Here is a 27,897-nt window from a genome sequence, read left to right as displayed (position 1 = left end):
GTGCCTGGTCTGGCGAAATAACTTGCTGGAGCTATGCTGCTCTCGTCCTGGCGCACACTTCTGTCCGCCAACAGTCGCAAGCTAACGTTAGTCTGACCATCAAGTTCGGCCCCCTGCACACCTCCCTGCACACCTCCCCACCAAGCCTAGACTATCCCACGACAAGCCCACGACATACCCTGACTTTACCCCCCCCGACTGCTACTTTACCAACGCCCGCCCACACACTCGGTTTCCTGTCGCGTGCGTCCTCTTCTGCCAAATCTGCTTCTTGTCTCTCCAAGCTGGTGTGAGTAGACTACCCTGGCTAGATTCTCTCGGCGTAGCCCTCTTTCCCCGTTCTACTCTTGTCGTCCAGCAACACCGGCCGCTCGTACTTCCCCTACTGTCTCGGCGTCGTCACAGCTTGGCTTGTGATTGCCCTCGTCTCCCCCAACCATGTCGACGGAACAGTTTCCCGCCTATGGGCCTGCCCCCCTCCGCTCTGCTCTCAAGACGGAAGATGAAGGCGACAGAACGCCCCCGGTCAGTGGTTCACTCAAAGGTACGTGCATGTCCTGTCATTCTTTGTGCTGCCATTGGCCGCGCAGTTCCCCAGAGGGTGCTCCTTGCTGACCCTCCCGCCCCAACAACAGCTGTCCAGATCGCCGAGCCCGTCGAGGAATACTACGTCGACGACGCCGACCCCAACCAGGCCTCCAAGCTCTATCGAGTCGGCTCCACCAGCAAGCGCATGAGCGGCAAGCCCGTTTCGTCGTCGCGCTCCTCCATCAGCGAAATCTCGCCCTCGCTGCGTCCGCAGGACGACCCATCGTCCCAGCCGTCGCGCTCCGCCCGCCAGGACAACCGCCAGTACTATAGCGAGAAGCTGCTCGCTCAGGTCAGCGACTGGCTCGACCACGAGCGTCACAAGGCTTCGAGCCGCAAGAAGCGCACCCACCTTCATCACCACCCGCGCCGGTCCTCCAACTCCCCGCCCGACAGCAGGCGCAAGAGTCGCGGCCCTGACGCCGACGACGTCGACCCCGCCGCGCCGCCACCCCAGACCCAGCGTGAGCGGTCCGACTCGGTTGACTCACAAGGCAGCGACGTCTCTCTTGACCGCCTCCAGCGCATCATTGAGGACTCCATGTCTTCCATGGGGCTTTCGGCCGTCCCTCACTTTAGCCCTCGCCCGCCCAAGAACAAGCTGAAGCGCCGGGGCTCGCTGCGCGCTGCCTCGTCTGACACGGAATACGGCGAGACCGATGTGGTCGTCCCCAGCTGCGACGCCTGGCTCGACAACTCCAAGACCCTCGTCTACTCTGGCACTGCCCTCAGCAACGAAGAGCCCGAGGCCACGGCCGTCCGTGTCGCCAAGGAAAAGGAAGTCTGGCTGGTGTTCAAGAATGAGATTATTCGCATCGCCCACACCCTGAGACTAAAGGGATGGCGTCGTGTTCCTCTGGGGGACGGCCACAGGATCTGGGTTGAGCGTCTCAGTGGCGCCCTCACCAACGCCGTCTATGTCGTCACCCCACCAGCCGACATCCCCGAGATCGAGGGCAAGAAGATGCCGCCCAAGATTCTCCTCCGCATCTATGGCCCTCAGGTTGAGCACCTGATTGACCGTGAAAATGAGCTCAAGGTTCTGCAGCGGTTGGCCAGAAAGAAGATTGGCCCCCGGCTGCTAGGCACCTTTAAGAATGGTCGCTTCGAGCAGTACTTCAACGCCATCACACTGCGGCCAATGGACTTGCGCGAGCCTGATACCATGAAGCAGATTGCCAAGCGAATGCGCGAGCTGCATGACGGTATTGATCTGCTCCCATCGGAACGAGACGCTGGTCCTGGTGTCTGGAAGAACTGGGACCAATGGCTTGACAACGTTGGCCGCATTGTACAGTTCCTTGACAAGGATCTGCACAACATGCCTGAGGGGCCTCGTGCTACCTCTGTGGTACATGCCTGGAAGGCCAACGGCTATGTCTGCGGAGCACCCTGGCCACAATTCCGGGACGCTGTCGTCAAGTTCCGGGCCCACCTCGACAGCTCCTACAAGAACCAGAAAGCGATTCGCGAGAGCCTCGTCTTTGCCCACGCCGATGTGAGTTTCGCAAAAGCCCCTCCGCCCAGTCTGATTGACTAACACCCATAGACACAATACGGCAACATTCTGCGTATCCGTCCCGACGACGAAAAGTCGCCTCTTCTCCAGGCTGCCAACAAGCACAAGCAGCTGATTGTCATTGACTTTGAGTATGCCGCCGCCAACACGCGCGGCCTCGAGTTTGCCAACCACTTTACCGAATGGACCTACAACTACCACGACCCCGTCACCTCGTACGCCTGCAACGAGGAGCGCTACCCGACACCCGAGGAGCAGCACCGCTTCATCAAGGCCTACGTCGACCACCGCCCGCAGTTTCCCGCCCTCGGCACTCCGCGCATGCAGCCCCAGGACGCCGCTGCTAACACGGCCGCCAACACAGCCGCCAACAGCGGATCCGCGTCGGGCAGCGGCACGCCCTCGCTGCTGCCGACCGCGTCGAGCAGCTCCATTGTCGAATTCATGCTCGATGCCCGCGCCCCGGCCGGCGGCTGGACTGCCGCCGAGCGTGCCCGCGAAGAGCAGAGCGACGCTCAGGTCCGCGAGCTAATGGAGTCGACACGCCTCTGGCGCACTGCCAACAGCGCCATGTGGGTGGCCTGGGGTGTTGTTCAGGCCAAGATTCCCGGTCTCGACGAAACCAACACCCCCGTAGCCCAGGAAGTGGCCGATGCGGCCGAGGCCGAGATGGGCATTGACGAATTTGACTATCTGAGCTACACGCAGAGCCGTGCATTCTTCTTCTGGGGTGACTGTGTCAAGCATGGCATCGTCACATTGGAGGAGCTGCCGGAGACTCTGCGCAAGCACATCAAGATGATTGACGTTTAGAGCGAAGAAGGAACATTAGCAACTAACCCGTAGCATGACTCACTTGTTCTCGTCTCGCATTTCTAGCTCTGCGCCGCCATTGTGGAAATATACCAAATTATTGACTTGAATTATATAAAACTTGATTGTATTTGCCGTCGTTTCGTAATGTAAAGTGTTTCTATGCCCAGAGTCTCCAATTTGACCTCTCATATCTAGTGTAGGAATAATGCAGTATGAATAATGATGAATGCATATCGATGCAAATATAACACTATATATATATGTGTGTTTTCGATCTTTTTTCTTTTTTTCAATTCCTTCTTTTATCGTTTAGGCATCTAGTTGCAGCCGGTCCAGCATGCTGTCAATCTTGCCCAGCAGGACCTGGTAGTTGATGGCGTCGGACACGAACTCGTCCTCGGCCGCCTCTCCGTCCAGCGTGCGCACCCCCACCCCGTTCGCAGCCGCCGCACCACCACTCGAATCGGCAGCAGCAGCAGTGTCGCCGTTGGGAGCAGCAGCGCTCCCGTCAATCATGGCCGCGGCGGCCTCGGCCGAAATCTCCCCGTCGTCTTCGAGTATGTCTTCGAGGCCGGCATCCTCGAAGCGCAGGCGGAAGCGCTCCGAGAGGTAGTAGCGGATGTCGTCGAGCAGCTCGATCGAGTCGGTGGCCTCGCGCTTCTGCAGACGCTCGGCGCTCTCGCGGATGAGCTCCTGGAACTCGGGGTCGTCGACGTAGTCCTCGAGGCGGTGGGCGAGGTAGCGCGCCGCAAACTCCTCGAGGCGCTGCACGCGCAGGTCCCACGCGGCGTGGATGACGTCGTAGATGTTGATGGGCTCGACGTCTTCAGCGGGTGTATCCGGGCCGAGAGAAGAAGATGATGGTGGCGACGGTCCGTTGCGCTGTTGCTGCTGCTTGGTCACAGGGGAAGACTTGCCGACACCGTCGTGGGTGCGGTCGACGAGGGCATTGCTGCGGCCGCTGCCGAGGGTGCTGATGGCGACGGCCGCCTTGGCCTTGAGGGTGTCGAGGAAGAGCATGTCGGCGGCGTAGAGCAGCTCGAGCGCGTGCTCGAGCGGGCACGCGGCCGTCTCCGTGTACAGGAACGCGAGGACGAGCTCGAGCACGGGCGGGCTGCAGTCGACCGTCACGACGCGCAGCCGCTCGCCGTGGCGCGCCTCGAGGAAGTCGCCGGAGAACATGCGCAGGAAGTAGTCGCTGCGGATAAGCATGGCCTTGTGCACGGGGTAGAGCACCGACTTGCGGGCGCGGCGGCGGCGTCCTGCCGTCGACGCGGCGAGACCGGCGGGACCGATGGGGATGCTGGGCGTGCTTGGGGTGGAAGGCGTTGAGGGCGCCTCGTCTTCTTCCTCGTCTTCGGGTTCGTCAGCGCGCAGCAGAATGTCGGCAAAGATGGAGTTGCCGTGTTTCCAGGTGACCTCGTCGACGCGGTCCGTGTCGACGACCATCTTGTGGCCGATGATGCTGGTCTGGAAGAAGTCGCCCACCTGCTGCAGAGCGCGGCCGACTTCGTCCTGGTAGCGCTGGCGCGCGAGGCGACGGTCGTTGCCCTCGAGGATGGCCTCCCACAGGTGGTCAATCTCCAGCTGCTTGCTAATCTTGTCAATGCCTGTCAGGATGGCCTCGTCAGACACGCCCTGTCTGGATGAGGAGAGGTCCTTCGGCACATCGCCTAGGTAAATATATCGAAGGACAACCTCGAATGACTCATCTGGAATCGCGGTCGCGAGCTTCCACGTCTCGGTTTCTGGCTGAGCCTCAAACTTTTTGTGAAAATATGGTGACCGTGCAGAGAGCAGAAACTTGTGCAGCTCAAACGAGCGGTTGTCAGAGGTCAGAGTGATGTCGGAGGTGTTGGGTGACTGCATGTCCATCAGGGCCGTAATATGCGAGGACCAATATACAAAAGGATCAGACGACTTGGAAAAGTCATATTGGAGAAGCAAGTTTCGTATGCGGTCGTTCAAGGCGTTATATATACAACGTTCTCCTTGAAAGGTGTTTCTTTCTGCGAGGGCTCCTACTCAAGGGTAAGCCAGTGTCTAAGGAGGGCTTGTGAGAGGACATACCAGCTTCTAGCAGCAATTGGACCAGTTCATAATGGCCACACAGGCTGGCCTGTTGCGAGATGAGACTTGAGATTTTTTCAACTGCAAGGCAATGGAAAACTCACAATGATCAAAGGCGTATAATCGAATTTATCTTTACCGTTGATGTTGACACCCTCATTAATGAGCTCTTGGCATTTCCGGAGGTCGCCATGACGGCAAGCGAGAAGAAATTCTTTAAACTCATTGCTCTGATCGAGAGGATTGTCTTCTCTCAATACGCCATCCTTGATCAATCGATGCTCCTCATGGAGCTTGCCCTCCAGGCCATATTTCGTCATTACCATCTTGAACAACCGAGTTTCGTCCGCTGGAGCCCGTGCACGCGAGGAGATGCCACCTCAAAGAACGTCCAATCCAATCTCCAAACCGATGAAGAAAATCAAAAAAGATTGCCGCAAGACGATCTATAGAATAAGAATATTCAGAACAGCTTTTTAGACCGCAAGTGTCGGTGTTTAATAATGCAAGCTCCGGCGAGGCAAGTCATCGCCGACGCCACCACTAGCGCACGAGCCAAGTAAAGCAGACGCCACACATCGCCCCGCCACACCACATTATCGATAAAGCAGTGGCTAGTTCGCACAAAGCGGTTGCCATGGCACCGCTTTTGGCTGTTTACTTGGCCGTCACCCTGGTCGCTACGTGGGTCGAGCCGGGATGCTGCAGGACTTCGTGCACGACAATGTCGACTTTGCTACTATTATGGCACAGGGCACCAATTTCTAAACCTCATTCTATTCCCTTCACAACAACATCCCGCGATACTAACCCCAACAGCACCACCTCTCTCGCCCACAAGCATCTACTGGCCACGAGGGCATCGACCGAGGACGTCTTACATGGGCTATTGCGATCAGTCGGCACAGCCGTGAATTCTTCACCATGTCGTCTGAAGATAAATACGAGACTCTTGAGAAGATTGGTGAGTCTTCTATTGCCTTGCCTCCGCCGACCTTGAGTCCTCGCATATACTGCCTCGTCCTGTGCTGACTTATACTGTGCTTGTGCAGGCCATGGCTCCTTTGGCATCATCCGCAAGGTGCGCCGCAAGACGGACGGCTTCATCATGTGCCGCAAGGAGATTTCATACCTGCGAATGTCCCAAAAAGAACGAGAACAACTGCATGCCGAGTTCCAGATCCTCTCGCACCTCCGACACGCCAACATCGTTGCCTACTACCACCGAGAGCACCTCAAGGCCAGCCAGGACTTGCACCTGTACATGGAATACTGCGGCAATGGCGATCTTGGGCGAGTCATCAAGGATCTGCAGCTAAAAGGCCAGCGAGCCCAAGAGAGCTTCGTCTGGAGCATCTTCAGCCAGCTGGTTCTTGCTCTGTACCGCTGTCACTATGGCATTGACCCCCCCGAGGTTGGCACCAATATTCTTGGTCTCACACAGGGCGTTGCGTCTACGCCAAAGACTCCAGCCGGAGCTATGACGATTCTCCACCGCGATCTCAAGCCTGAGAATGGTGAGATTACCGAGACACTGCAAGGGGTATGAGGACTAACGATGAAATTAGTTTTTCTTGGGGAAGATAACTCGGTGAAGCTCGGTGACTTTGGCCTATCAAAAATGATCAAGTCTCAGGACTTTGCATCCACCTACGTCGGAACACCGTTTTACATGTCTCCCGAAATTTGCGCGGCTGAGAAATATACCCTCAAATCGGACATTTGGGCGCTGGGGTGCATCATCTATGAGCTCTGCGCCAAGGAGCCTCCCTTTAACGCCAAGACACACTATCAGTTGGTCCAGAAGATCAAGGAAGGCAAGGTGGCACCACTGCCGGAGATTTACTCCCCTGAGCTGAACCAGGTGATTCGAGACTGTCTCAAGGTGAACCCCGACCGTCGACCAGACACGGTCCAGCTGATGAACCTGCCCGTGGTGCGACTGATGAGAAAAGAAAAAGAAGTGGTCGACTTCAACAAGTCGCTCCACTCTAGAGAAGAGATGGTTCGGCAAAAAGAACGAGAGCTGAACGATCGGCTGGTCGCATTCGAAAGGGAGAAGCAGCAGATCCGTGATGACGTTGATGCTTCGCTTCGCCTTGAGTGGGAGGTAAAAGCACGCTTAGAGATTGACCGTCTGGTCAATGCAGAGCTCGAGAACTTGCAAAAGAAGTTTGAGGAGGAGGTTCAAGCCCGAGTCGACACGGAACTGGCAAAGAAGGCCGTGACGTTCGCCGACAAGGAGGAAGAGAAGCATATTGACGACTATGCTTCGTCTGTCAACAAATCAGATTACCCCCAGTCATCAATTGGCCCCAGCGGGGACGAGTATCCCTCGACAACAGACATAAGCGAGTACTCGATGGATAGCCCCGACAGCTCCAAGGAGATCAAAAAGACGGCCCGAACACCATTTGCCCGGGCTCAAACCATGTTTGCTGGGCCGGCCGGTACGCCAATGGACATTGAGATGGTATCGCCAAGCCCGATCGCCATTGCCTCATTATCACTCTCGCCTCGCCGCAACGGCGCCACCAAGGCCCCTGTCGCCAAGCCAGGCAACATCTTTGCCGCCGCCGCGGGCAAGACTCTAGACGTGGACGAACGATGGGAACTCCACCGCGAACCCATCCTGGTCGATTCCGATGACGAGGACATTTGCCCCTCACCTACGAGGCACATCAAGTCGTCAAAGAACCCGTTCAAGACGCGCCCGGTGCTTACCTCCCAAAAGTCGTGCCCCGTTAACCGCTTGAAACCGCCGCAGGGCTCTAATATCAAGGCCGCAGTCTCCCAGCCAGATCTCGCCGGCCCCCCGCGTTCCCCTAGCCGCAGCCCGACCAAGATTCCCGTCGTCACCAACACGGGAGACGCCGCTCCTGCTGGTGGGCCTGGAGGAGTCCGCGAGGGACTCGCGCGCGCCCGCTCGGTGAAGAGCAAGGAAACGACCACCAGCGGAGGAGGAGGAGGGGGAGGTGGTGGTGATACGCTGGGCAAGGTGGCGGCCAAGAACAACCTCCGCGGCCGGAGCCTCGTCGAGCTGCAGCAGGCGAGGGCTGGCGGCCGGCCGCTGAGCGCGGCGGGCAACGCGCCTGGTTCGGAAAATGTGAGCCCCAAGAGGGCTGCTGCTTTTCGCGAACGGATGGCTGCGGAGCGACGCGAGTACGAGGATGCCGTTGCGGTGTGGGATCCCGAGAGGGACGACATGCCCAGCCCGTTTCTGAACCGTCGGCGAAACATTAAAGTCTAAAAGACTTTGTCACATTTTTTTATACGAATGCAAACGAATTAAATGAAGGGGTACAAAAAAAAACAGCAAAAAAACCCCCGGTGTTTTCGAAAACGTCTTTCGTTTATGGCTCAACAAGAGCACGAGAAGAAATCCTCATTGACTTGTGTCTCTTTTCTTTTCGGACAATCTTTTCTTCTTCTTCATTTTCATCAAAATCAGACTGTCAAAGAGAAAAGTCGAGTCGGACAGGAGTGAGAGCGCGAGGGAGGTAACGCGCTCATAGCACTCTTTTATTTTCCTTTTTTTCTTTCATTCTCTTTTGTGGAGTTTCTCACTCTTCTCATTGCAACGAACATATTTTACTGCTTTTCATATTTTGTTTTGGACTTTTGTACTTGGACATTTGGGAAGGGAAGCGCGTTGGAGGCGTTTTGTTTGGCATTGGAAACGGGACATATCTATCGATCTCTGAGGACCGGATCTGTTCTTGGAAACGAGACCCCATCCCTAGATTACCATTACTTTTGTGTCATTTTGATTATTCTTGGTTAATTATGCATCTTTACACAATCTTTGAGAGTTTCGCATGCGTGTATAGGTGGCGTGGTAGTGATGAGGCGACTTGAATCTCATTACTAAATCTGGTATGAGTAGAAAGCTGCCGAGGTCCGCTAATAAGTAAAAGTCCCACTGCGAAAAGTGTTAGTGTGATCGGTATTTATTAGGCACGGACTTGTCAAGGTTCCGCCCCGATTGCATCTTTTTCTCGTGGGTGGATTTTAATCCAACGGGATAGCGATCAATTATCGCCGAAAATGAGCCTTGATCCCCTTGACAAGTCCGAAAAGCCCCTGCACCTCAATTATCCCAGATCGGAGCCGGCCCAATTTTGCCCTCCATCGTAGTTGTGTTGCGCCGTCCATTCTTTGTGTGGAGAGATGGAAACGCTACCGTCGATGTCGACGTCACTGCGGTGAAACCCAGTTGCCTACTGGTAGCTTCCGTAGTTTGCGTGGTCAATTGAAAGCGGGCCATTCTGGCGATTCGAGTTTAAATAATTCGCAGTCGCCATTTCTGCCTTTGGGATCTACTCCCATCTTTTGTCTTGCCTTCATCATTTGACCAAGTCTCCAACCACATCTCCAAGCTCCGACCTCCAAACCAACCCACCGAGACACACAAAGAGGAAAGCCATGGCCGACGACAACGGTAAACTGGTCCTCGTCACGGGCGGCTCCGGCTTCATCGCCCTGCACGTCATCCACAAGCTCCTGGAGAAGAACTACCGCGTGCGTGCCACGGTGCGCTCGCTCAAGCGCGGCGACGACGTGCGCGCGGCCATCCGCTCGGCGGGCGTCCCCGCCGCCCAGGCCGACGCCCTCGAGTTCACCGAGGTCGACCTCCTCGGCGAGGCCGGCTGGGACGCGGCCTGCGCGGGCGTCGACTACGTCCTGCACGTCGCGTCGCCGTTTCCCGCCAGCGAGCCCAAGGACGAGAACGAGCTGATCCGGCCGGCGCGCGAGGGCACGCTGCGGGCGCTGCGCGCCGCGAAAAAGGCCGGCACCGTGAGGCGCGTCGTCGTGACGTCGTCGGTCGCCTCCATCATGTACGGCCACGGCCCGCGCGGCAAGGACCAGCCGTTTACGGAGAAGGACTGGACGGAGCTGGAGCACCCCAGGTCGCACGTCGGCGCGTACCCCAAGAGCAAGACGCTCGCCGAGCGCGCGGCGTGGGACTGGCTCGCGGGCGACGAGGGCAAGGGCGCGTTTGAGCTGACGACGGTGAACCCCGTCGTCGTGTACGGGCCGTCGCTCGGCAGGGGCGTCAACACGAGCCTCGAGATCCCGCGGCGCCTGCTGAGCGGCGAGATGCCCGCCATCCCCGACATCAGCCTCGGCGTCGTCGACGTCCGCGACGTGGCCGACCTGCACGTGCTGGCGCTCGAGTCGCCGCGCGCCGCGGGCCAGCGCTACATTGCCGTCTCGGACGAGCCGTCCGTGTCGATGAAGCAGATGGCCGCGGACCTCAAGGCGGGCCTGCCCGCCGAGGACACGAAAAAGGTGCCGAGCCTCGGCGCGCCCAAGTTCCTGATGCGCCTCGCGGGACTCTTTGACAGCAGCATCGCCGTAGTGCTGCCCGAGATTGGCGTCGTCCGGCCCGTGTCCAACGCAAAGGCCAAGGAGGAGCTGGGCTGGCGGCCGCGCAGCGCGGCCGAGGCGCTGGTGGCGAGCGCAAAGAGCCTCAAGGCCAACGGCGAGCTTTGAGGCTGGCTGGTGCGCACGTTGAGAACAAAAAAGGGCAATGAGATTGAAATAGGAGATGGTGTTGAAGGGCCGTCGGTTCTTGAAGGAGAAGTGTTTGGTTGGTGGATGGATCCGTGCTCGATGAGAGAGGCTGCTCGATTATATGATTTGCGCTGATGTTGTCACGAAGGCTGTTACGGCGTGCAACTCTCATTATGGTTTGTAGATTGATATCCAATGTTGCCCACATGTATTACACAAAGAATTAATTCAATACATAAAGTACTACCGAGTAATTTCGACTTGATGCTACGATGCGGCATCCACTTTTATACAAGCCCAATCGCGGCATTGGTCGAATGTGCCTCTGGGCGGCAATCCCCGGAATGCGCACATACATGCTCCTTGGCCTGGTCAGGTTAAAGTAGATCACTACCAGACACGGAGATTCAGAGGCCGTACTGTTATTGTCTGGCAAGTTGTGATTTGTGTCAAAGACAGGTATATATATTGTATAATGTACAATGTGTTGAAGTCTACATGTAACGTGCAGCGGACCCCAGGGTGCAGAATCTCGCATAGACGGTGAGATGGGCAATCATAGTATTGACCGCATGGCTGATGGATTTCCCTTGCCTTCAAGTAAATTGCATGTCTTCGGCCTGTCTCATCCGGATTCGGCACTGGCAACGTGAGCAAACAAGAAACAGCAGTGACAGTTGCACGCGCCCAGAAGCAGATGCAAATTGCCGTCCCAAGCAAGTCGGTAGACCCGTGACATGATATAAGAAAGGAAAAAAACAAAGGGGGTATAAGATCGTACAACATCCAAAAACTGAGTTGGCACCATTTTGCGTCAAGCCCATGCCCATAAGACACATGGGTTTCCATTTGGCTCCTCCAGACCATCCGTCATAGACTATCCAAACAAAAAGAACTAAAACATGAACTCGACTCAAACAAGTTTTGCGACACGTACAAGACCAAACCGCCCCAGAAAAGCCGTCCGTGCGACTCAATCTTCCAAGACGAAAAAAGCAAGAAAACTGAGATTCCGATAAGGGATCATGATTTTTTTTCGGTTGTTTTGCCGAATGGCCGAATCGGGGCCGGGATCCAGACGCGTGAGCGTCGCGGTTGAGAAGAGACGAGACAAGTGCCACGAACCTTTGAAAGGCGCAAGGCGAGCTTGCGCCGCAGTTCAAGAAACGCCTCTCCCGGGGGAAGAGGGTAGATGAGAGATGTCAAAGAAAAGGAAATCAGAACGACGTCGTAAGAAATGGAGATGCGTGTAGGTACGAGAATGGAGCCAAATAATGATAAAATGGGTAAAAAGCAAAGGGCCGCGAGGCCTTTGGTCTTGCTAGGCCGTGAGGCCGGAACAGTAGTCTTTCTTTTGCTGTCCCTGTCTTGGCTGAATGGATATCTGCGACAGCGATTCCAGAGCATCGAGGCTCCCGAGCTCGCTGAAGTTCAGCGCCGACGGGCGGCGGTTTTGTGGGTGAAGCTCCGCGAGGAGCAGGAGTAGTGTGTAGGCATGATTTCAGCGTACAGGTCTGCGCTTCATGGCGTGGTGCTTGTTGTGAATAGTGATTCGAAGTCCTATAGCTGGCCGATAAACGGCGCAGCTCCAATTTCGATGAGAGTGTGCACGATTTGTCAAGTTCAGTGTCGATGGCGATGCGATGAGCCGTGCTTGTGCGAGCCGTGCTTGTGTGAATGAGAAGATGAGTGCTTATGTCGACTGGACGATCCGCTGTTGTCGAGACTTCGTTCCAAATCCTCGACCCTTGAGCGATAGCCTTTGACAATATCCTTAACATTGGCAATGCGATCAAAGTCCATCTCCAATTCATCAAGCTGACGCAGTATCTCGGTGTAGCGGGCAATCTCGGCGTCGGCGCCGTCGATGATGTTGCCGGCACGGTCGTACTGGACCTGGGTGAAGCGCTGGGCCTGCTCGCTGAGGTAGCGGATGTTCTGCTCGATGCTTGCCATGAGGCGATCAAAGTAGCGGCCGAGGGCGGCGAGCGACGAGCTGTCGAGCAGCAGCAACCCCTGGCTGCTAGCTCTACTAGCAGCGCGAGAGGAGCTGGAGCCGCCGGCGAGGGCTGCCTGACCTTGTCGCAGAAGCTGAATCTCCTCGGCCGTCAAGCCCAATTGCGTGTCTGGGACGGCGTTGGTCGCCATGGCGTTGCGGACGGGGGGAGCGACTGGGCGGCGCGCGCAGAGCGCCCCAGGCTCCGAAAAGGTAGGAGGATTAGCGTCGCTTTGGCGGCGGGTAGTGACGAGATGTTGCGATGCGGTTTTCTATAGAGCTCGAGTGCCCAACGGGCTGACGATGCGACGCAACGCCAGCGTGCTGTGGCTCGAGAACAGCTGAGATGGGTATTCCGGTGGGAGCGCAATCCGCGGGGAAGGACGTGATGCGGCGGCGGCGACGGCGGGGGACGAGCACCTGAACCACCACTATCGAAGTATCAAAGGACGAGCTGCTGCTGACGGGACTTGGTTCGGCGACGGCGGTAGCGTTCATGACCTCGAGGGAGCGACGGCGACGTCGACAAGCATGATTCCTGGCGTGAGTTCGGGGACGAGATTCGGAGACTGGCTGCTGGAAGGGGGGACGCGGACAGGCGGCCGACGGGGGAGGGAGGGGGAGGAGCGCAGGACGCGGAATCGAAAGAGGGCTTTTTGATCACCAGAACCCCCGGCAGACGAGACAAAGAGGCACCAGCGGCTGCACTAGCGCCAGGAAGGAAGGAAGACGGCGAGATGGTGGTGGTAGTGGTAGTGGTGGTGGTGGTAGTAGTGGCACATGTTGGTTAGGCATGAAACCATGGCTGGGTCAGATTATAGGTGCGGGTAGAGCAGAGCAAGAGGCATCACGGGCAAGAGGGTGTCGAGTTGGCCGCCACTGGGCAGGCCGTGGCTGGTAACTCAAGGCGCCGTGGTTGCCTCTCGACTGCTTTGCTTGGTGGTGAACTTGGCTCCCGATGGTGTACCTAACGTTACCTAGGTAGGTAGGTACTGTACTGCTTTAGTGGTGAACAGCCCCGAGGCCGTCTGGACGGGGTGCCATCTTAGCGTCCGTCAGGCCTAAAGACCACTAAACAGGCCTCCGGCCGCCCGCCAGAGCCCCCCAAAAAAACCAAAGGCCCGCTGGAACGAGCTGTCTGAAGGACGGTGCCAGCTGCGCTTTGCGGATTGGCTCTCAGTCCTGACTGCCACGGCTAGCAGGGGACCCTGGACAGAGGCAGTCTATTCATTCGAGGCCGGCTGATAACTGAGCTATCGACTCTGCTTAACCAGCCGAGTGATGTCTGTAGTTTAACGGTACCGAAGCCGATTCAATCGAGTAATGTAGACACTCGACACTGTACAAAGACCTATAAGCGCTTATGTACAGGAGAGCTCTACCGGCAGAGAAGCAAGGCAGACGATAGAGAAAATGGCAACTGACCAATAGGATGAAAACAACTTGGCAATCAAAATATGGCTTATTACCTACATATACATCCAGTCGTCAAGTATAGTCATACCGCCATGGCTGTTGCCCTTGTCGACGTTACCACCGCCAATCCTACTGTCCAACTCACATACGGCTACTACCCAGTACATCAACCGCCTTTCCCGTGCAGCTTCTGCTTCAGCTTCCGGAGGCTCTTCATGGACTTGCCCAGCACAAAAGTCGCGTACTCCCCGTGGCCCTCCATCGTTTCCGACGACCTCTTCTTGATGCCCATGTACTCGTCGATGTCCGCGTCATCCTCCCCAATGGCCACAAAGATGCCCACGAACCGAAACAGAATGACATTGAGCAGGATTCGGCACATTCTCCCGTTGCCGTCCAGAAAAGGATGTATTTGCACAAGCTCCAGGGAGTACTTGGCCGCGAGGGCAAAGGGGTCGACGGCGTCGCCGGCGCTGGCCCGCGCCAGGTCTACCTGCAAGCTGTGGCACAGCTGCGCCATCTTCAGAGGCACGCTCGCGGGCACGACGAAACTGGTGTTGCCGGCTGCTACGACAACAGTTCGGTACCTGCCGGCATAGGCTTTGGACGGAGTTTCGTGCCTTTCTCTGTCGATGATGGGGATGTCTCTGCATAGTATCTCGTGCGTGCTTCGTATCAGAGCCTCTGTCATGGTATTACGCTCCATGACGAATATTTGAATAATGTGCAGATAGGCCCTCGTGTGCTGTACGACTTCTCGTCGGCGTATCGTCGTGGAACCGGCAGGCTGCGCCCGCAGGGACGGGTCAACCGCACAAATGTCGTCCAGTCGTTGTCCAGCGTCGCCGTCGTCCATGCCGCGCAAGACGCGCTGGCAGAGAACCTCGGTCGCAGGAAATCCAAGTCCGGCACCCTCGATTCTGTTACTGCCAAAGATGGCGTGGATCATCATCTGCTCCAGCTCTCTCCGTACCAAGACCCGAGAGGGTTCCTCGGTCTGATAGAAAGCGCGCTGCGCCTTTGTTAGATATGAAGTTGCCTTGCAGAAAAGTAGTTTTGGTGACTGGTCGCTTGCGTAGACTCGATAGGTATCGCCTTTCTCGATGTGTACGATTTTGCCAGACATGAAAGGCCAGTGGCTGAGATGAACCATCATCTTGTCGGGATTCTTGTTGGAAGCCATCTTGGATGGAAGCTTCTCACACTTGGGACCATTACCAGGGCCTTCAATGCTTTTGTATGACTATAAAAAGACGATTTTATAAAGTTTCTCTCGCAGCCGCGTGCAGACGCCACTCAAACCTTGCTTGAGTGGCGTCGAAGAGAGCCCAAAGGTGATCACTGGCATAGCTGAGTAGAGAAATTTATGACTCAAATTGGTATACGTTCATTCATGACTCATACAACTATTTTTATCGTCTTGCTTTTACCGCTGCCGTCATTGCTTGTACAATCACCATAAGCACTGCTGCTCCATACTCATCACAAAAGTCGGCTGCAGAAGTGCTCGCAGAGAAGCAACTACAGCTTATTTTTGTAATTCCTTGGTTCGGCCAGAGACTTTCCCGAAACAGGACGGTGAGGGCAAGGGTGCGCCCAAGCCCCGAATAATGAGCTTTCCTTGATACCGGGTTAGCATGGCGCGGCATACGTCAGTATTCGTAGGCAAGCACTTCTAAAGCCATCGCAGGAGCTCTCGCAGCCGATGGCAGATGCAAAATCTTCAAGATGGTGCCAGTCCGTCCGGACTGTGACGGTAGCTGCATCTGCCCGAAGCTACACTATCTGGGGGATGCATACCCAAGAACGAAAGTCACTGGTCACACAAACTGACGCTGCCACAGGCAATGTCACGTACATTTTCAATTTAATTGCTCATGCATCAGTAAACAATACATTCTCGTACCACTCGTATTCCGTCCTCTTAAAGATGCTGACTGGCCCCTCCTGCTGATACACTTCTCTTTATCTCCTTTTCATCTCAACACATTGTTTATTCCTCCGTCTGAGAATGTATTCGCCTTAATGCTTTTTGCTATCGATCCGATACCTCAAGAGAATGATGCTGTTTTCCGTCTCCTGCATCGCCTCCCTCACGGAGCTGTCCTTCTGATGGAGTTCAGCAATGGCACCCTCGAGCTCCAGGCTCTTGGAGTACTTGTTCGTGTTGGAGCTGGTGTCATGGGTGTTCTTGAGGCGATCGAGCGCGGCCTTCTTGTCCCTCATGGCTCTCTGGATCCCGAAGAACTCCTGCTTCAGCTCCACGTGCTTGTTTTGCGCGGCCGTAAGTTCGGCCTGGAGCTGGGAGATCGATGCGTCGGACATCGTTTTCGAGTTTGGCAGAGCAAAGACCTTGGGGCAGAGGGCAAGAAGAGAGAATATGTTGAGGGGTGTTTTGCGAGGCGCTGAGGGTGAATGGCAGCCAGCGACTGGTCTGGTTCTCAGGTGGTGAATTGTTTTCAAGGTAAGTAAGTTCTTGGATTTATGGAACTTCTGCTGGATCGCTTGGATTGGGATATATTCGGTATCTGTTCAACAACGTCGTCTTCTTTTATATCTATGAGATTGTGCTCTTCACGTGCTTGTAGAACTGTGATGGTGTTACAACGACGACTTCGTTTCCAATGAATCATCTGGTGTGGCTTCCATGCCATTTGCTACGAAGGCACGAGCAGTCGCTCAAGATAAAACGTCATCAGACGAAAATGCAGCTCGCCTCAATATTGAGACATGCTAGCCTGCGCAAAATGCACAGAAAGAGGCATTCTCGCGAAGTCAACGCCCCGGAGACGATCCTTCCGGCCCCCTCTCAAGTGAAAATGCGCCTTGGATTTGAGAAAGAAACATCAGCTATGAGCAATCAAGACGGTGTAATAGGACTATCAATACGCAGCTTGTGCGAATCGCAACTTGTGTATGGGTTGCACGACAGCAAGCAGAGCTGAAAACCAGGCACATCACCCGAGATTTTAGTCTGATGATCCAACTTTATGTAGCGACGGCAGCGAAGAAACTTGATGAAATTGGCATTTAAAAGTTGTGCAACATGTGCATGCAGGCTCCAGTGTAGACAGTTGACTGGACAGCTGGCAGGCCCGATTGCGTCTGGCCGCCTTTTTTTAATTGGAGTGAAGCCTATGTAGTGCGTACCAGTTGTGCCATAGCATCCGACTGGTTTGAACCCCGTCGTTGCGAGACCGGGACAGCCTTTTGGCGCATTCGTTGTCCACCCTGCCAACACTACTGCTGTGCTCCGGCCATGCTTCACCAACGGCTCGTACGACTGTCCATGTGCTGCTGTCTGCAAGTGATTCGGGAAGTACAGTCTCTGTCGGCACATACATTCACGAAACACAAAGATCTTTGCTCAGCAGAAAGTCCCTGCAACGTCAGCATGCGCCATGCTACGTCATGCGCCACTTTCCCAATGAAGGGCTCTGTCGCGACTGGCTTCGCTGCTACCCGAAGCCGTTAGGCATTCCTCTAGGTCTGTGGATAGTTGTAAAGACCACGATAGAGTGTACTTGACAGCAACTTTAGGCTCCCGATCAGCGGCCAGCCAGTAGCAACTGAAAGCTTCGATACTGATCTTTGAACCACCCGTATCTGGTGTTTATCGAAGCCTGATCCCGCAATGGGCCACATTGCATCGGCCCGAGCCAGCTCGTATATGCAAATACGTTTCATGTCTCCTTGTGGTTTGCATCAAGCCAGGAATGGCCAAGCCCGATGAGTAACCACCGGCAATCCTGTCTGGGAGAAGATTCGCACAGCTTTCCAATTCGATCCAGGGTTTCGGCTTTCCAAGTTTCGTCGGTATTTGAACTGTTCAGAAGCCCTGTCTTTCTGCGAGCTCCAATGCACCCCTGTGGGGATTTGCGGATCAACGACAAGGATCATGTTGGACGTTCTTCCCAATTGTCCAGGTAAGATGCTCTCAAACAAACGGACGAGGAAAACAAGTCTCAGGCCACAGCAACCGCACACAGCTCCTCTGCTTTCAGGTCCAGGGTCTCCCCCCATCGTGAAGGCGCGGATAGACGAAGCTCTGCCCACTCACACCACCGAGTTCCATCAAACAATATGTGCACAGGCAGTGTTTCAAGAGTGGGCTCGCCGTCACAAGCTCAAGCATAAATTTCCAACCGCGCGATGTCGACCCTCTATTTGGAGTGCCAAGACAAAAAAGAAGGAGTCCAGAAAGATGAAATCGAACATCACTGTCCCTCTCGCCGCTCCCCCTGCACGACGAGGAAAGAGGAACAAAAAGACGCATCGGCGCCCTCCGCCAGCCAGCCAGGAGGGAGGAGGGGGGGGGGGGGGCGTGTGACCGCTGCTCCCGCCAATGTGCGGTTGTCCGAGTCAAGCACAGTGGGAAAGCACATGAAGTTTTTCGGTGGCCCGGCGAAGATCAGCTTCCGGGAAGCCGAGGAGCGCGCTGGTGGCCAGAGCTAATAATAGGAGATAGATAGGCGTCAAATATTCGTTTTCCTATCAGGCTGGCAGCATATGTATTTTGGGTTTCGACACGCCCCATCTCCTTATCTTGCCAAACTGCCAAAGTGTCAACCGCCTGCAAGTGTGATCGATCGCCGGCTTGTCTGGGAGGGTGCTCCCATCGGCCAGCGCTGGAAGTGGTGCCCAGTGAAATGTTCGGGACAGCTTCTAGACTTGTTCTATTCGGAACCTAAAATCATCAGTGGAGCACGGCCGCTCATTTTGGCCCGCGCGTATGTTGCGAATTCCGAGATGAGTTGCTGCGTCAGCTCCCCGATGACATTTCCACCGTTTGTGCTTCGTCATTGAATTGTGCTCTTACACCGTGCCCTCCAATCTTTAGCCGGGTGAAACAGGTGTCTCGTCCAGCCCTCTCCCTCTCTCATCGCCGCGTCCTTGCGCCGAGATGGCGCATGCTCTATCAGTGGACTACTACCGACCCCCCCCTCCCTCTCCGTAACTACCGGCTGCTTGCAATATCGACATTCAGCTAGTTATGGGGAGAGGGCTTTCGGCTAGCATCTTTCAGGTCAAGCGGCGTAGCGCCCGTCAAGGTCACAATGAGCAGCTCTGCTGCAAGCCCAGAGCTAGCTCTCGACACGTCGGCAGAGCTCTTTACTGGTACAAGCCACAAAATAGTTGCGCTGATCAATGGGCAGAATGGAGGTGCCACAGTGCCTACTTTGGGCGGTGGCTGGCGCCTTGCCCCATGTCGTGAGCAGCACAGACGGTTGAAATGACCAAGAGACTCAGAAAGATAGAATGTGGAAAAAGCTCCGCGCTCGCACCCATGCCCCTGCTCGGGATGTGCAGGCAGGCCTGCTAGTGAAAAGTGGCTGCCACGTTTTCGCTAACTGATACAGCAAAGTTTCATGACCCCCTTACTCAATGTTTCTCTTTCGCTCAGCCCTGCGCTTGGACACGGACCACCCTACCAAACGAGCCGTTTGGCTCGTTTCTCTCCAACAAGAGAGCGAGACAGGATGGGCAAGGCTAGCGAAATGACATAGGGATACTTGTGACAGAGGCCAAGAGGTTGTTAGCAGGTCGGGTGTTCTTAAGCCGATGCCCCTGAGTATATCAGTGATTGTGTCCGTTCTCATTGGGACGAAAATCCACTCGTACAGTCATACTCGATTGGTAAAGGTATAAGAGGCTACGGAGAATTGGACTAAGTAGGAATGGGCTAGCAAGTATTGACACGCCGGGCGGCTCACAAGCTTGGTTCTATTATTACAACGCACTAATATCTGCAATGCGGCCCTGTATTTTGGCACCCACTTGCCCGGCTCCCCGAACAGGAGCCCCGGGGATTATGGTATATTTGACAAGTTCAATACGTGGAGAATGGCGCAGGTCAGAGTCAGGCCATTTTCGCAGTAGCATTGCAGACGCGCAGTTCCAACGCGCAAGGCCTTCGGATGTTGGAATGCTGCCTCCGATATATTCTGATTCTCGTCAGAAAGAAACAAATACGGAGCCGGGGGGATGTGTGATAGCGGATGCAGGTGCTCCGAGCCGGTGACAGGTCAAGCCCCTTCCTGCCATGGGTTCGCAGTGACATGTTTGCTGTGGGGGTCAATGTGCGACACAGAAGGGTGTGTACATTACATCTGTCTGCTGTAAATCGGTATTTTCAGCAACGTAACCTTTCATCTTTCTCACCCAGAGCGGAATAGGGCCCGCGCCCAGCCCACCCCCTTTGTTAGTACAGTATTGCATGTAATCCATTGCCAGAATGATCGCCGCAGGCAAAAGTCGCCAACAGATAAATTGCAGTTCGTAAATCATCGTTTTGCAGGACTCATATGCAATCCAGCATATCGGGTTCCGCTTTAGAAATGCGCATCGTCGTATTGGTCAGTGTACTTCAGAATGAGGGCTGTGGGTGGGTGGTAGTGTTCTCCGCCTCATTCACATGTGCGAGACACGCAGGTGGTAGCAAATTATTCTGGCTTTCGGCCAATCTGCCCTACAGATTGTTTGATCATATTTGCGATAGAACGGAGTCTTGCAGCGGTAACGCTGTGGTCTAAGCATCGGTCGACTCAACTGACCAATGACTCCTGTATCAACCAGAGGCTCATCAGCAAATTCACAGAACCAAGAGAATATTCCAAATAAGTCTCTCATTGAATGGGCCTGTGCCCGTCCACACTCCGGCTAAAAATGGCGTTTTTGTCTGCTAATAATCCACGTGTGCGCCCATGTACTGAGGCTGACGTGCGTACGCACCCACCCTGGGCTAGAAGGCAAAAAACGTGCACATCAACCGTTCACCCGAGGCCCATGCGACAGATCATCAAGAGCTGCATCAGGGGTGCCCTGCTGCCCTCCAACATCGATTTGCCATTCAATTGAATTAGCCAATTGGCGTAAAGGCGGGGGAAGTAAAAATGATAGATCCAGGGCCACAGCGCGAGATCCCGTGGAGTCCGAAAGATCATATATTACTGCATTTATCTCGTCCTGTCTCGGCAGATTTCAAGCGTTTGCATTGGGGGAAAGGCATCCTTCTCTTCTGCCGTCACGCAAGGCGAAACGGGGGACAAAGCACGAGACAATGTTTGCATACGCTTCATCTTGGCGTGCCGAGCAGATTGAGGCCCAACGAGAGCGAAGGTGTGGTGGAGGCTGCACACGACACGACTCGCGACGACTCATGGCTTTGACACTGGTGTGCTCCAGCCTGTCGGTACGGCATGGACGGTAGTTGAGGGTCGGCGAAAATTTGCTTTGCCGGCCGCGATTACCGTGACGGCGCCGGCGAAAATGCCCACAGGGATCATGGGGTTTGGCACGTACCGTATCAGCGACACGGCTAATTACGAGTGTCTGACCGTTTGGAATCCTATCGTCTCTCTTTTGCTGAGCAGTTGCCGAGAAAGTCCCCGTAAAACAGGAGCACCGAGCCGAGCTCACCGCCGTCTCTGCACTATTCACAGCCTCTAGGCAAAAGCCAAATTACTCGTAAATTTCGCCGAAAACTTGAGAAACGGCTTGCTCATTAAACAGATGGATGGGATCATCGGTGTTAGTGTTGGTGGCGGAGGAGCAAACGAGTTGGCCCTAATGAGATTCGCCCGACCACATCCCGAGACGAAGGACAAAGGGCCGGGGCGCTACTGCCGGGTTCAGCACGGAAACTGTAGCCCAGCCCACATAGACGAGCGCTGCTAAAGTAGTGCGCCGGTAGCTTAATGAAATTACGCTCTGCCGTCCTTGTAGAAGCTGACCGCGCCCTGGAGACACTAATAGCAAACTAAGCCCAGCGTAACCGCCCGTGGAAGGCGGCAAAGGACCAGCGAGGCCCAGAGTCACAGCTTTTGCACTGCCCGGTAATCATCAGCCGTCGTGCATCGGCGGGCTGCGATTAATCTAGAGTTCATGCGCGGCCCAGTACAAATGCTTAATCGAGGTGCAGTGACGGGAGAATCAGGCCAGGCCCGCAGGACTTGGAACGCCATACAACCCTTTGAGTTTTGCCGCGCCGACTTAGGTTTGCACACTTCGGGCACTGCTAGACAGCGCGGGGGTTGAGTTGGGACAGCCATGTAATGGAGTTGGCTCTGCATTGCGCGACCCTGCATCTCCGCAAGCCCATATCCCTTCTTACAAAAGCCACCATTTGTTAACCGAGGGGGTCTGCATTGCTTGTCTCGGAGGAGCGGAGTGGGCTTCTATTCAACGGCATATGCATCTGAATACGCGAGCCGCAACAGCTGCCCCACGATTCTCTGTCATAATCAGAAAGAGATGAAGCACCGCAGTAATAAATGACAGATGCTTGGAGGCCTGTGCTTGCTGCAGTGATGCTCAATCTGTCTGCGACGCGTGAAAACTTGGGCTTTGCCGGCGCAATCGGCTATTGATCTTTGCACCGCCTCGAGTTTCTTCCAGAAACAGGGACATGAAAATTCTCAAATGATGAAGCTATTGCTAGAGGGTGACATGTCGCTACTCGCTTCAGACACGCCCCTGTGTTAATCAATAGTGGCAACGGGGAAAGAATCATCCTTTTAGCGACGCCATCTCTTGGTGCACTTTCTGTTTGCCGGTTCCGAATTTTGCGCCCTCCGGGATTTAACCACCGCGACCGGCGCCGGCCGGTCGTCCCCCCGGTCCACCCACCTATTTGGTGTTGCAGCCCAGCGGAGCCTCCAAACTCGAGATTGCTATTCGGGCGGCACAAATTCAGGTAGATTCAGGTAGGAAAGGAGTAGAAATTCACGGTCTATCACGAGAGCAAATCTGGTCCGACGGGAAAAGACCGGATGAAATGCTGAAGCTAAAATAATCAGCGCCATGGAATCCAGTTTAGCCACAGCGGAGAAGGGTTTTTATTTTATTTTATTTTTAATCGGGGCTCGTCAGAAGCATCCTTCGAAATGGATTCTCAAGCGGACTTCCGAAACATCCGGGCACACGTGGAAAACGGCATCGTCTTCTCTCTTTGACAGCTCGCAAGCGTCAAGCTAAGTACTGTGGCTTCATTGGGGTAGCGAGGCTCATCTTTAGTGCCGGGCGTTTTTCCTTTTGCAAGTGCTCTTCTCACCACCAGCCAACGCCGAAACAGCGGAAGCAGGGTTTGTTGCGGTGATCGACCGCCAGCAAATCAGAATTAGAAACAATGATCGTCGGCGACGTTGGCGACCCCCAACTGTTTAGTGGGAAAAGAGGACAGCGAGGCCAAAGACCAAACGATAGATTGCAAAAAAGAAAAAGTCCACTAAATTCATGTGATTGTCTCTCTTCTGCACTGTAAATCACCGCCCTCTCCCGCCGGCCGACGCCTCCGCCGATCATTAACTGCGGCGGCGGAGCGAATACCAGTAAGGACACGCCCATCGAAAGAAAGAAGTGGTTTGCTGTAAGCCACACCTGTTTCCATTCCAGGGACCGCGCCGCCCCTCTCTCCCCGTCATTCTCGCAACATTGACTTGTTAAAAATAAAACTCGACGTCTGGAGGAGACAAAAAAGAGGAGCCCGCAGTGATCATCTGCCGTCTTTTGACAGCCAGCCACCATTTCGCCTGCGCTATGCACCAGCGCCGCCAGGCGGGCGCTGTGGGCATGTGTCAGTCCATCATCGACCAGTGTGAGTTGCCAATGTAAAGGGGGGGGGGGGGCTTGCACATTGTCGAAAGTACATCACAATGACCATTGCATTATTGCATGCCTTTGCACTGCTACCCTGTTGTCTGGCTATGTACAATCCTCATACGATCGCGTGTCCACTTTTGGGGGATGGATCTTGGCAAAGGAGCCGAGTCCAAAAACGCAAAAGAAAAGCTTGTCCATGACATGGCATGTCTTTCTCAAGATACACCTCGCGGCGACATGCCCTTAGCTCACTCGCACAAGAAACCTCTCACAATGTTAACCAACTCGGAGCGCCCTCGGTATCTCCACTGTTGGGCGAACCTGACTCTCAAGGCCCAGTCAAATTCCGATACGCTGTCGCCTTGGCGGAATGTGTCTTTGTCCTTGTACTTCTGAAGAAGGCTGGCCCCCCGCTAGTCATTGATTCCGGAAAGGCCAAGGAAGAAATCAGAGACCGCCTTTTCGGGCCAATCTTGCGGTGTCCGTGTCCCTGGTAAGAGAAAAAAAAAAGGCATTTAGTGTTGGTCATCTGCCGATTGCACACCACTGTGGCGACTTGTACCATTTGCTTGGGTAGCGGTATGTATTCGCGATGCCTTCAGAGCTTCTCAGAGTACAATCTGGCGATGTTGTATTCTATGTAGACACTTGAATTTTTTTGTGCCTCTCTCTACTTTTTGCCTTTCCAAGATTTGCTCCCCTAACCATTTTTGTACATTTCCACCGGCCCCCAAATCAACAAATAGTTAAAACAGATAAGTTGTCCCCAACCAATAGCCTCGGCTCGAATCAGCCGTTTTGCCCGAAAAAAAATGTCAAGAACCATTTCCATTGAAAACCCGTATACCTCCCCCTAAACGCCTCGCCAACCAAGAGAAAAAAAAGGGCAAAGAATAAAAAATACGAATGAGTAGTGTCTGTGCAGAAACCCCCCTTTCGCTGGGGCCCGACCATGCACAGAAGATGCCGTCGTCAGCTTGAGCGTTCGGACCCATGATTTGTCTGCAGCCGCCGTGTCATGATGCAGGTCTTTTGCCCTGCCGTGTGACACCGACTGTCTGCCCGTCGTCGCAGCCCTAGACCATCGGCCGACCTCCCATGGCGCCAGCAGAGTGGCAGCCACGTTCATGACGCTTCATGTTGCTGCGTACGCTAAAGGCCTTGCCGCATCCCGGATGCGCGCACTTGTACGGCTTCTCGCCTGTGTGCGAGTGGCTGTGGATGCGCAGGCTGCTGGGTCGACTAAAGGCCTTGTTGCAAGTCGGGCAGAGGTACTTGTCCTGGCTCTGCGGGTAGACGCTGCTCTGGGACGGGTGCAGATAGTGGTGGTGCTGCCACAGCTGCTGGCTGTCGGACATTTGCTGAGGCGGGAAAGCATGCGGCAGCGGCTGGTGCCCGTAATGGGCAACAGGCTGTCCCGGGGCCAGCACCATGCCGTGCACAGGACCACCGCTGTAATAAGCTGCCGCTGCCTGCTGCGGCACTGTTTGTGAGTGGCCGAACCGTTGTGGTGGCACGGGAATCGACAGACGCGGGGCGCGAGATGGGCCTTGCAGTTGCTGCCGTGTTTCCGGCTCAAGAGGTGGTGTCGTCTCGTAGAAGCGGTTAGACAAGCTCGAGTCAAAAGGAAAGTGCCCTCTTGTTTGGCTCGATGGCGAGTTATAGTTGTCATAGGCGTTGTCTGTGCTCAGCGGCGGCGTGGGCGGGAGGCCGCGGCGATGCTGGAACGCTCCAGAGTGTCTGGAGCCCGGACGGCTACCAAGACCGCCGGATTCTCGTCTGCTGCGTCCATGTGAGTACGACAGTGATGCTGGAGTCTTGGTTAGATTGGGGCTCTTGGTCATTAGATTCTAGTAGCACTGAGTTCCGTACCTTCTGATTGAGGAGAGCCTCTGTATGATGTTGGTGACGGGTCTGTCGTGGGCGAGCCAGCGTCCGCGAGGCCCAGCAAGTTTGAGATGGAAGGAAGAGAACAGCGAGAGTCGTCCATTGGGGGCGAAGGGGGTCGGTTATACAATTGGCTGCTTGTTGTCGGTGGGTAGGCGAGGGACACTGCCATGGTCTGCCACGTCGTTGCACTTGTGTTTGGCCGAAACTGGTGCTCAAATTCCTCTTTTCCCTAGTACTCGATGGAGGCACCTAGAAGAGGAGGAGAATGAAGGTGTCTTTCGTAGATTAGAGCGCGTAGTCGAAGGTGTATGGTGAGGTGATGGATGACAGTATGAATATCGTGAGTACTGTCTCGGGTGGTGTGAAATGAAGTGGCCGGGCTGAAGCTAGACTACTTATGTTGTTCCTCTGGAGAGAGGGGGGGTAAGGGTGGTATAAATATGACGGGGGCGTACTGCAAGTACAACAAGCCTTGGCTAGCAGAGCAGACGAGTAGGTGGGGAGCTGTCGTATATCAGATCGGGTTAATCCACTGAATGATCTGTGAGTCCTGGCGAGTGGACGCAGAGCAAATGACGGCGGTGCTTGGATGGCTTCCGATCCTTGTGTATTCGACTCTGTCGAGGGACTGCTTGGTTGATGGAAAGGTGCGAGCAGGAAGCCCAAACCGTCTTGTGACGAAGAAATGAGGGAGGGGACTAGAGGGGCGTCTGGCCGTTTTCTGTGGCAATACCCATACTGGCGTTTATATGGGTAAACGCCTCTATTCCAAAAAAGCCCCAGTGGCGTCTCCATTGATCGAGCACTTGGCATGGTGAGTCGACCTTGGTGCAGCGTGTTTTTTGGTTGCTTGCTCTCTGGCTTGCTCAGCAACTCGGAAGGGGAGGGGTGGCGGTAACGAACCGCTGTGTGGCCCGGTTGGCAGGGCCCGGCACACACAACCAGGGGACTTCGCCCGCAACGGCCTGCAGTGGATCGGCTGGGGGGGTGGCAGCAGAGAAGAGGAAGAGGCAGATTTTGGTTGCTTTGCCTGACGAGGGGCGTGACATGGGCTGGTCCCCGGCCAAGCAACCCGCCGCGGATTGAGACGACCGGTGGTGGGTGTGAGTGGATGACCACCACAACGACCACAAGCTATCGCGGATCGTTGGGTGGACCAAGAAGCTTTTGCATGGCAAGGGCCTGTTTGTGGGCTAATCCGTTACGGAATGGGGCGATTGCGTCTCGACGGCTCTTGAGTCTGGCAACAGGGCCTGTCCTTGCCCTCTGTGGGCTCTCTTCTTTGACAGCGGCCGGAGCCCTGCCCAAATACGTCAAGTATTTGGACCACTCTTGTAGCGGGCTCCAGCAAAAGCCAGCTAGGCTGTTCATTTTGCTTATTATAAGTCTTGGGCGGGCGACGGTTGCTGTCACTTGCGAGACACAGTTCAACGTCGGCCTACAACCCACGACGATTCAGTTTAGCACGGTGACATGGGCGCTAACAACGGCGAAGCTACTCTGCCCCTTGGCCTCCAGAACCAGGCTAGAACATTACTCGCAGAGCGATCCCGCAGTGACCTTCTCTTTTTTGACACACGTCGGAACGGTTCGTTCGAAGAAAGACTCGACCCGGAAGTAGTAGACTGTAACGGATCCGACACCGGAAGCGGTCAAATTGGCGGCCATTACCGTCTCGTCTTGGACAGTTTGCTCATGCAGCGAGCCAGCAGTTTTCTTTGTTCTTTATTTTTTCGGCAAGCCGCTTTTGCCCACCGTGACAGACCGAGGCACGCACCCGAAAAAAAAAGCTTTGATGCGGGACCTGGTGGCCCCTGGTAACAGAACTTGAGACGATCTTCGAGTCGGAGTATAATTGTCATAAGGAGATCAACTGCTGTGGAAAGCATTAAGGTAGCAGATCCATGCAAGGTAATGCTCCGAGCCACTAGCCCTTTCTTCTTGCAGGAAACCTCCGCAGATGGTAGCGGCCCCCTTTTGCTATGCACCGTCCGCGCGAGGCTCCCAGCAACCAGCCCAGCGGAAACACAGTTCCGAAGGGCAACGATGCGACTCTTTTGGTCGCCCTTGGAGAGGTTCCAAGGCTGCTCTGGACAGGTTTTCGGCTCACAAGCCCTCTCGCCAAACACTTCGCCGCAAGCAGTCGCTTAGTACGCCGCGGTAGAGCGAACTGGCGAGAACAGCTGGGGCTTCTCACCCCGATGGTTCTCAGCTGGCCCCCTCAAGCAGCCTCAATTTATTTTGGTAGCACACATCGTGGTGGGGAGAGGCTTGGCTCAAAAAGGCTGGCGGAACAGGGATGGCTAGCAATGCCAAGTTTTGCCTTACTGGACCTGGTGGTTCCGTACAGCTCTGGAATGGTGACCCTGACTGGCTCGTGGATTTTTTTGGACGGGCCGTTGGCGCGACGTTGCATCTTGGGCGTTGCACCTTCTTCTTGCTTCCGAGGTAACTTTGTTGCAATGCGCTCTGGAGTACAGCCCCA

General features: G+C 55.1%; 10 protein-coding genes across 10 annotated transcripts; 4 read left to right on the top strand and 6 right to left on the bottom strand.

The window, feature by feature from the left end:
- Positions 1-438: 438 nt before the first annotated feature.
- On the top strand, positions 439-2,920 carry LMH87_010376 (uncharacterized protein; the record flags this gene model as incomplete). The annotated part of the gene is made up of 3 exons (XM_056197529.1): positions 439-544; positions 636-2,086; positions 2,138-2,920. 3 exons carry the CDS (start codon positions 439-441, stop codon positions 2,918-2,920), a joined length of 2,340 nt encoding a protein of 779 aa, XP_056054568.1.
- Positions 2,921-3,232: 312 nt separating this feature from the next.
- LMH87_010375 (uncharacterized protein) lies at positions 3,233-5,319 on the bottom strand (the record flags this gene model as incomplete). The annotated part of the gene is made up of 3 exons (XM_056197528.1): positions 3,233-4,944; positions 4,994-5,042; positions 5,098-5,319. The coding sequence occupies 3 exons, from the start codon at positions 5,317-5,319 to the stop codon at positions 3,233-3,235; spliced, it is 1,983 nt and encodes a 660-aa protein (XP_056054567.1).
- Positions 5,320-5,917: 598 nt separating this feature from the next.
- Positions 5,918-8,243, top strand: LMH87_010374 (uncharacterized protein; the record flags this gene model as incomplete). The annotated part of the gene is made up of 3 exons (XM_056197527.1): positions 5,918-5,957; positions 6,046-6,510; positions 6,562-8,243. The coding sequence occupies 3 exons, from the start codon at positions 5,918-5,920 to the stop codon at positions 8,241-8,243; spliced, it is 2,187 nt and encodes a 728-aa protein (XP_056054566.1).
- Positions 8,244-9,418: 1,175 nt separating this feature from the next.
- Positions 9,419-10,489, top strand: LMH87_010373 (uncharacterized protein; the record flags this gene model as incomplete). Its single annotated transcript, XM_056197526.1, has 1 exon — positions 9,419-10,489. One exon carries the CDS (start codon positions 9,419-9,421, stop codon positions 10,487-10,489), a length of 1,071 nt encoding a protein of 356 aa, XP_056054565.1.
- A 1,644-nt stretch (positions 10,490-12,133) lies between these two features.
- On the bottom strand, positions 12,134-12,658 carry LMH87_010372 (uncharacterized protein; the record flags this gene model as incomplete). Its single annotated transcript, XM_056197524.1, has 1 exon — positions 12,134-12,658. The coding sequence occupies one exon, from the start codon at positions 12,656-12,658 to the stop codon at positions 12,134-12,136; it is 525 nt and encodes a 174-aa protein (XP_056054564.1).
- A 1,430-nt stretch (positions 12,659-14,088) lies between these two features.
- LMH87_010371 (uncharacterized protein) lies at positions 14,089-15,105 on the bottom strand (the record flags this gene model as incomplete). The annotated part of the gene is made up of 1 exon (XM_056197523.1): positions 14,089-15,105. One exon carries the CDS (start codon positions 15,103-15,105, stop codon positions 14,089-14,091), a length of 1,017 nt encoding a protein of 338 aa, XP_056054563.1.
- An 839-nt stretch (positions 15,106-15,944) lies between these two features.
- On the bottom strand, positions 15,945-16,247 carry LMH87_010370 (uncharacterized protein; the record flags this gene model as incomplete). The annotated part of the gene is made up of 1 exon (XM_056197522.1): positions 15,945-16,247. One exon carries the CDS (start codon positions 16,245-16,247, stop codon positions 15,945-15,947), a length of 303 nt encoding a protein of 100 aa, XP_056054562.1.
- A 484-nt stretch (positions 16,248-16,731) lies between these two features.
- On the bottom strand, positions 16,732-17,318 carry LMH87_010369 (uncharacterized protein; the record flags this gene model as incomplete). Its single annotated transcript, XM_056197521.1, has 4 exons — positions 16,732-16,747; positions 16,812-16,863; positions 17,073-17,205; positions 17,265-17,318. The coding sequence occupies 4 exons, from the start codon at positions 17,316-17,318 to the stop codon at positions 16,732-16,734; spliced, it is 255 nt and encodes an 84-aa protein (XP_056054561.1).
- A 462-nt stretch (positions 17,319-17,780) lies between these two features.
- LMH87_010368 (uncharacterized protein) lies at positions 17,781-18,059 on the top strand (the record flags this gene model as incomplete). The annotated part of the gene is made up of 2 exons (XM_056197520.1): positions 17,781-17,848; positions 17,912-18,059. 2 exons carry the CDS (start codon positions 17,781-17,783, stop codon positions 18,057-18,059), a joined length of 216 nt encoding a protein of 71 aa, XP_056054560.1.
- Positions 18,060-24,598: 6,539 nt separating this feature from the next.
- On the bottom strand, positions 24,599-25,512 carry LMH87_010367 (uncharacterized protein; the record flags this gene model as incomplete). Its single annotated transcript, XM_056197519.1, has 2 exons — positions 24,599-25,332; positions 25,395-25,512. 2 exons carry the CDS (start codon positions 25,510-25,512, stop codon positions 24,599-24,601), a joined length of 852 nt encoding a protein of 283 aa, XP_056054559.1.
- Positions 25,513-27,897: the final 2,385 nt, after the last annotated feature.

Source organism: Akanthomyces muscarius, chromosome 5, assembly GCF_028009165.1.
Source record: "Akanthomyces muscarius strain Ve6 chromosome 5, whole genome shotgun sequence".
In the NCBI taxonomy this organism is placed as follows: Eukaryota; Fungi; Ascomycota; class Sordariomycetes; order Hypocreales; family Cordycipitaceae; genus Akanthomyces; species Akanthomyces muscarius.
Note: the sequence above shows the minus strand (reverse complement) of the source record. Positions and strands in the feature narration are given on the sequence as shown.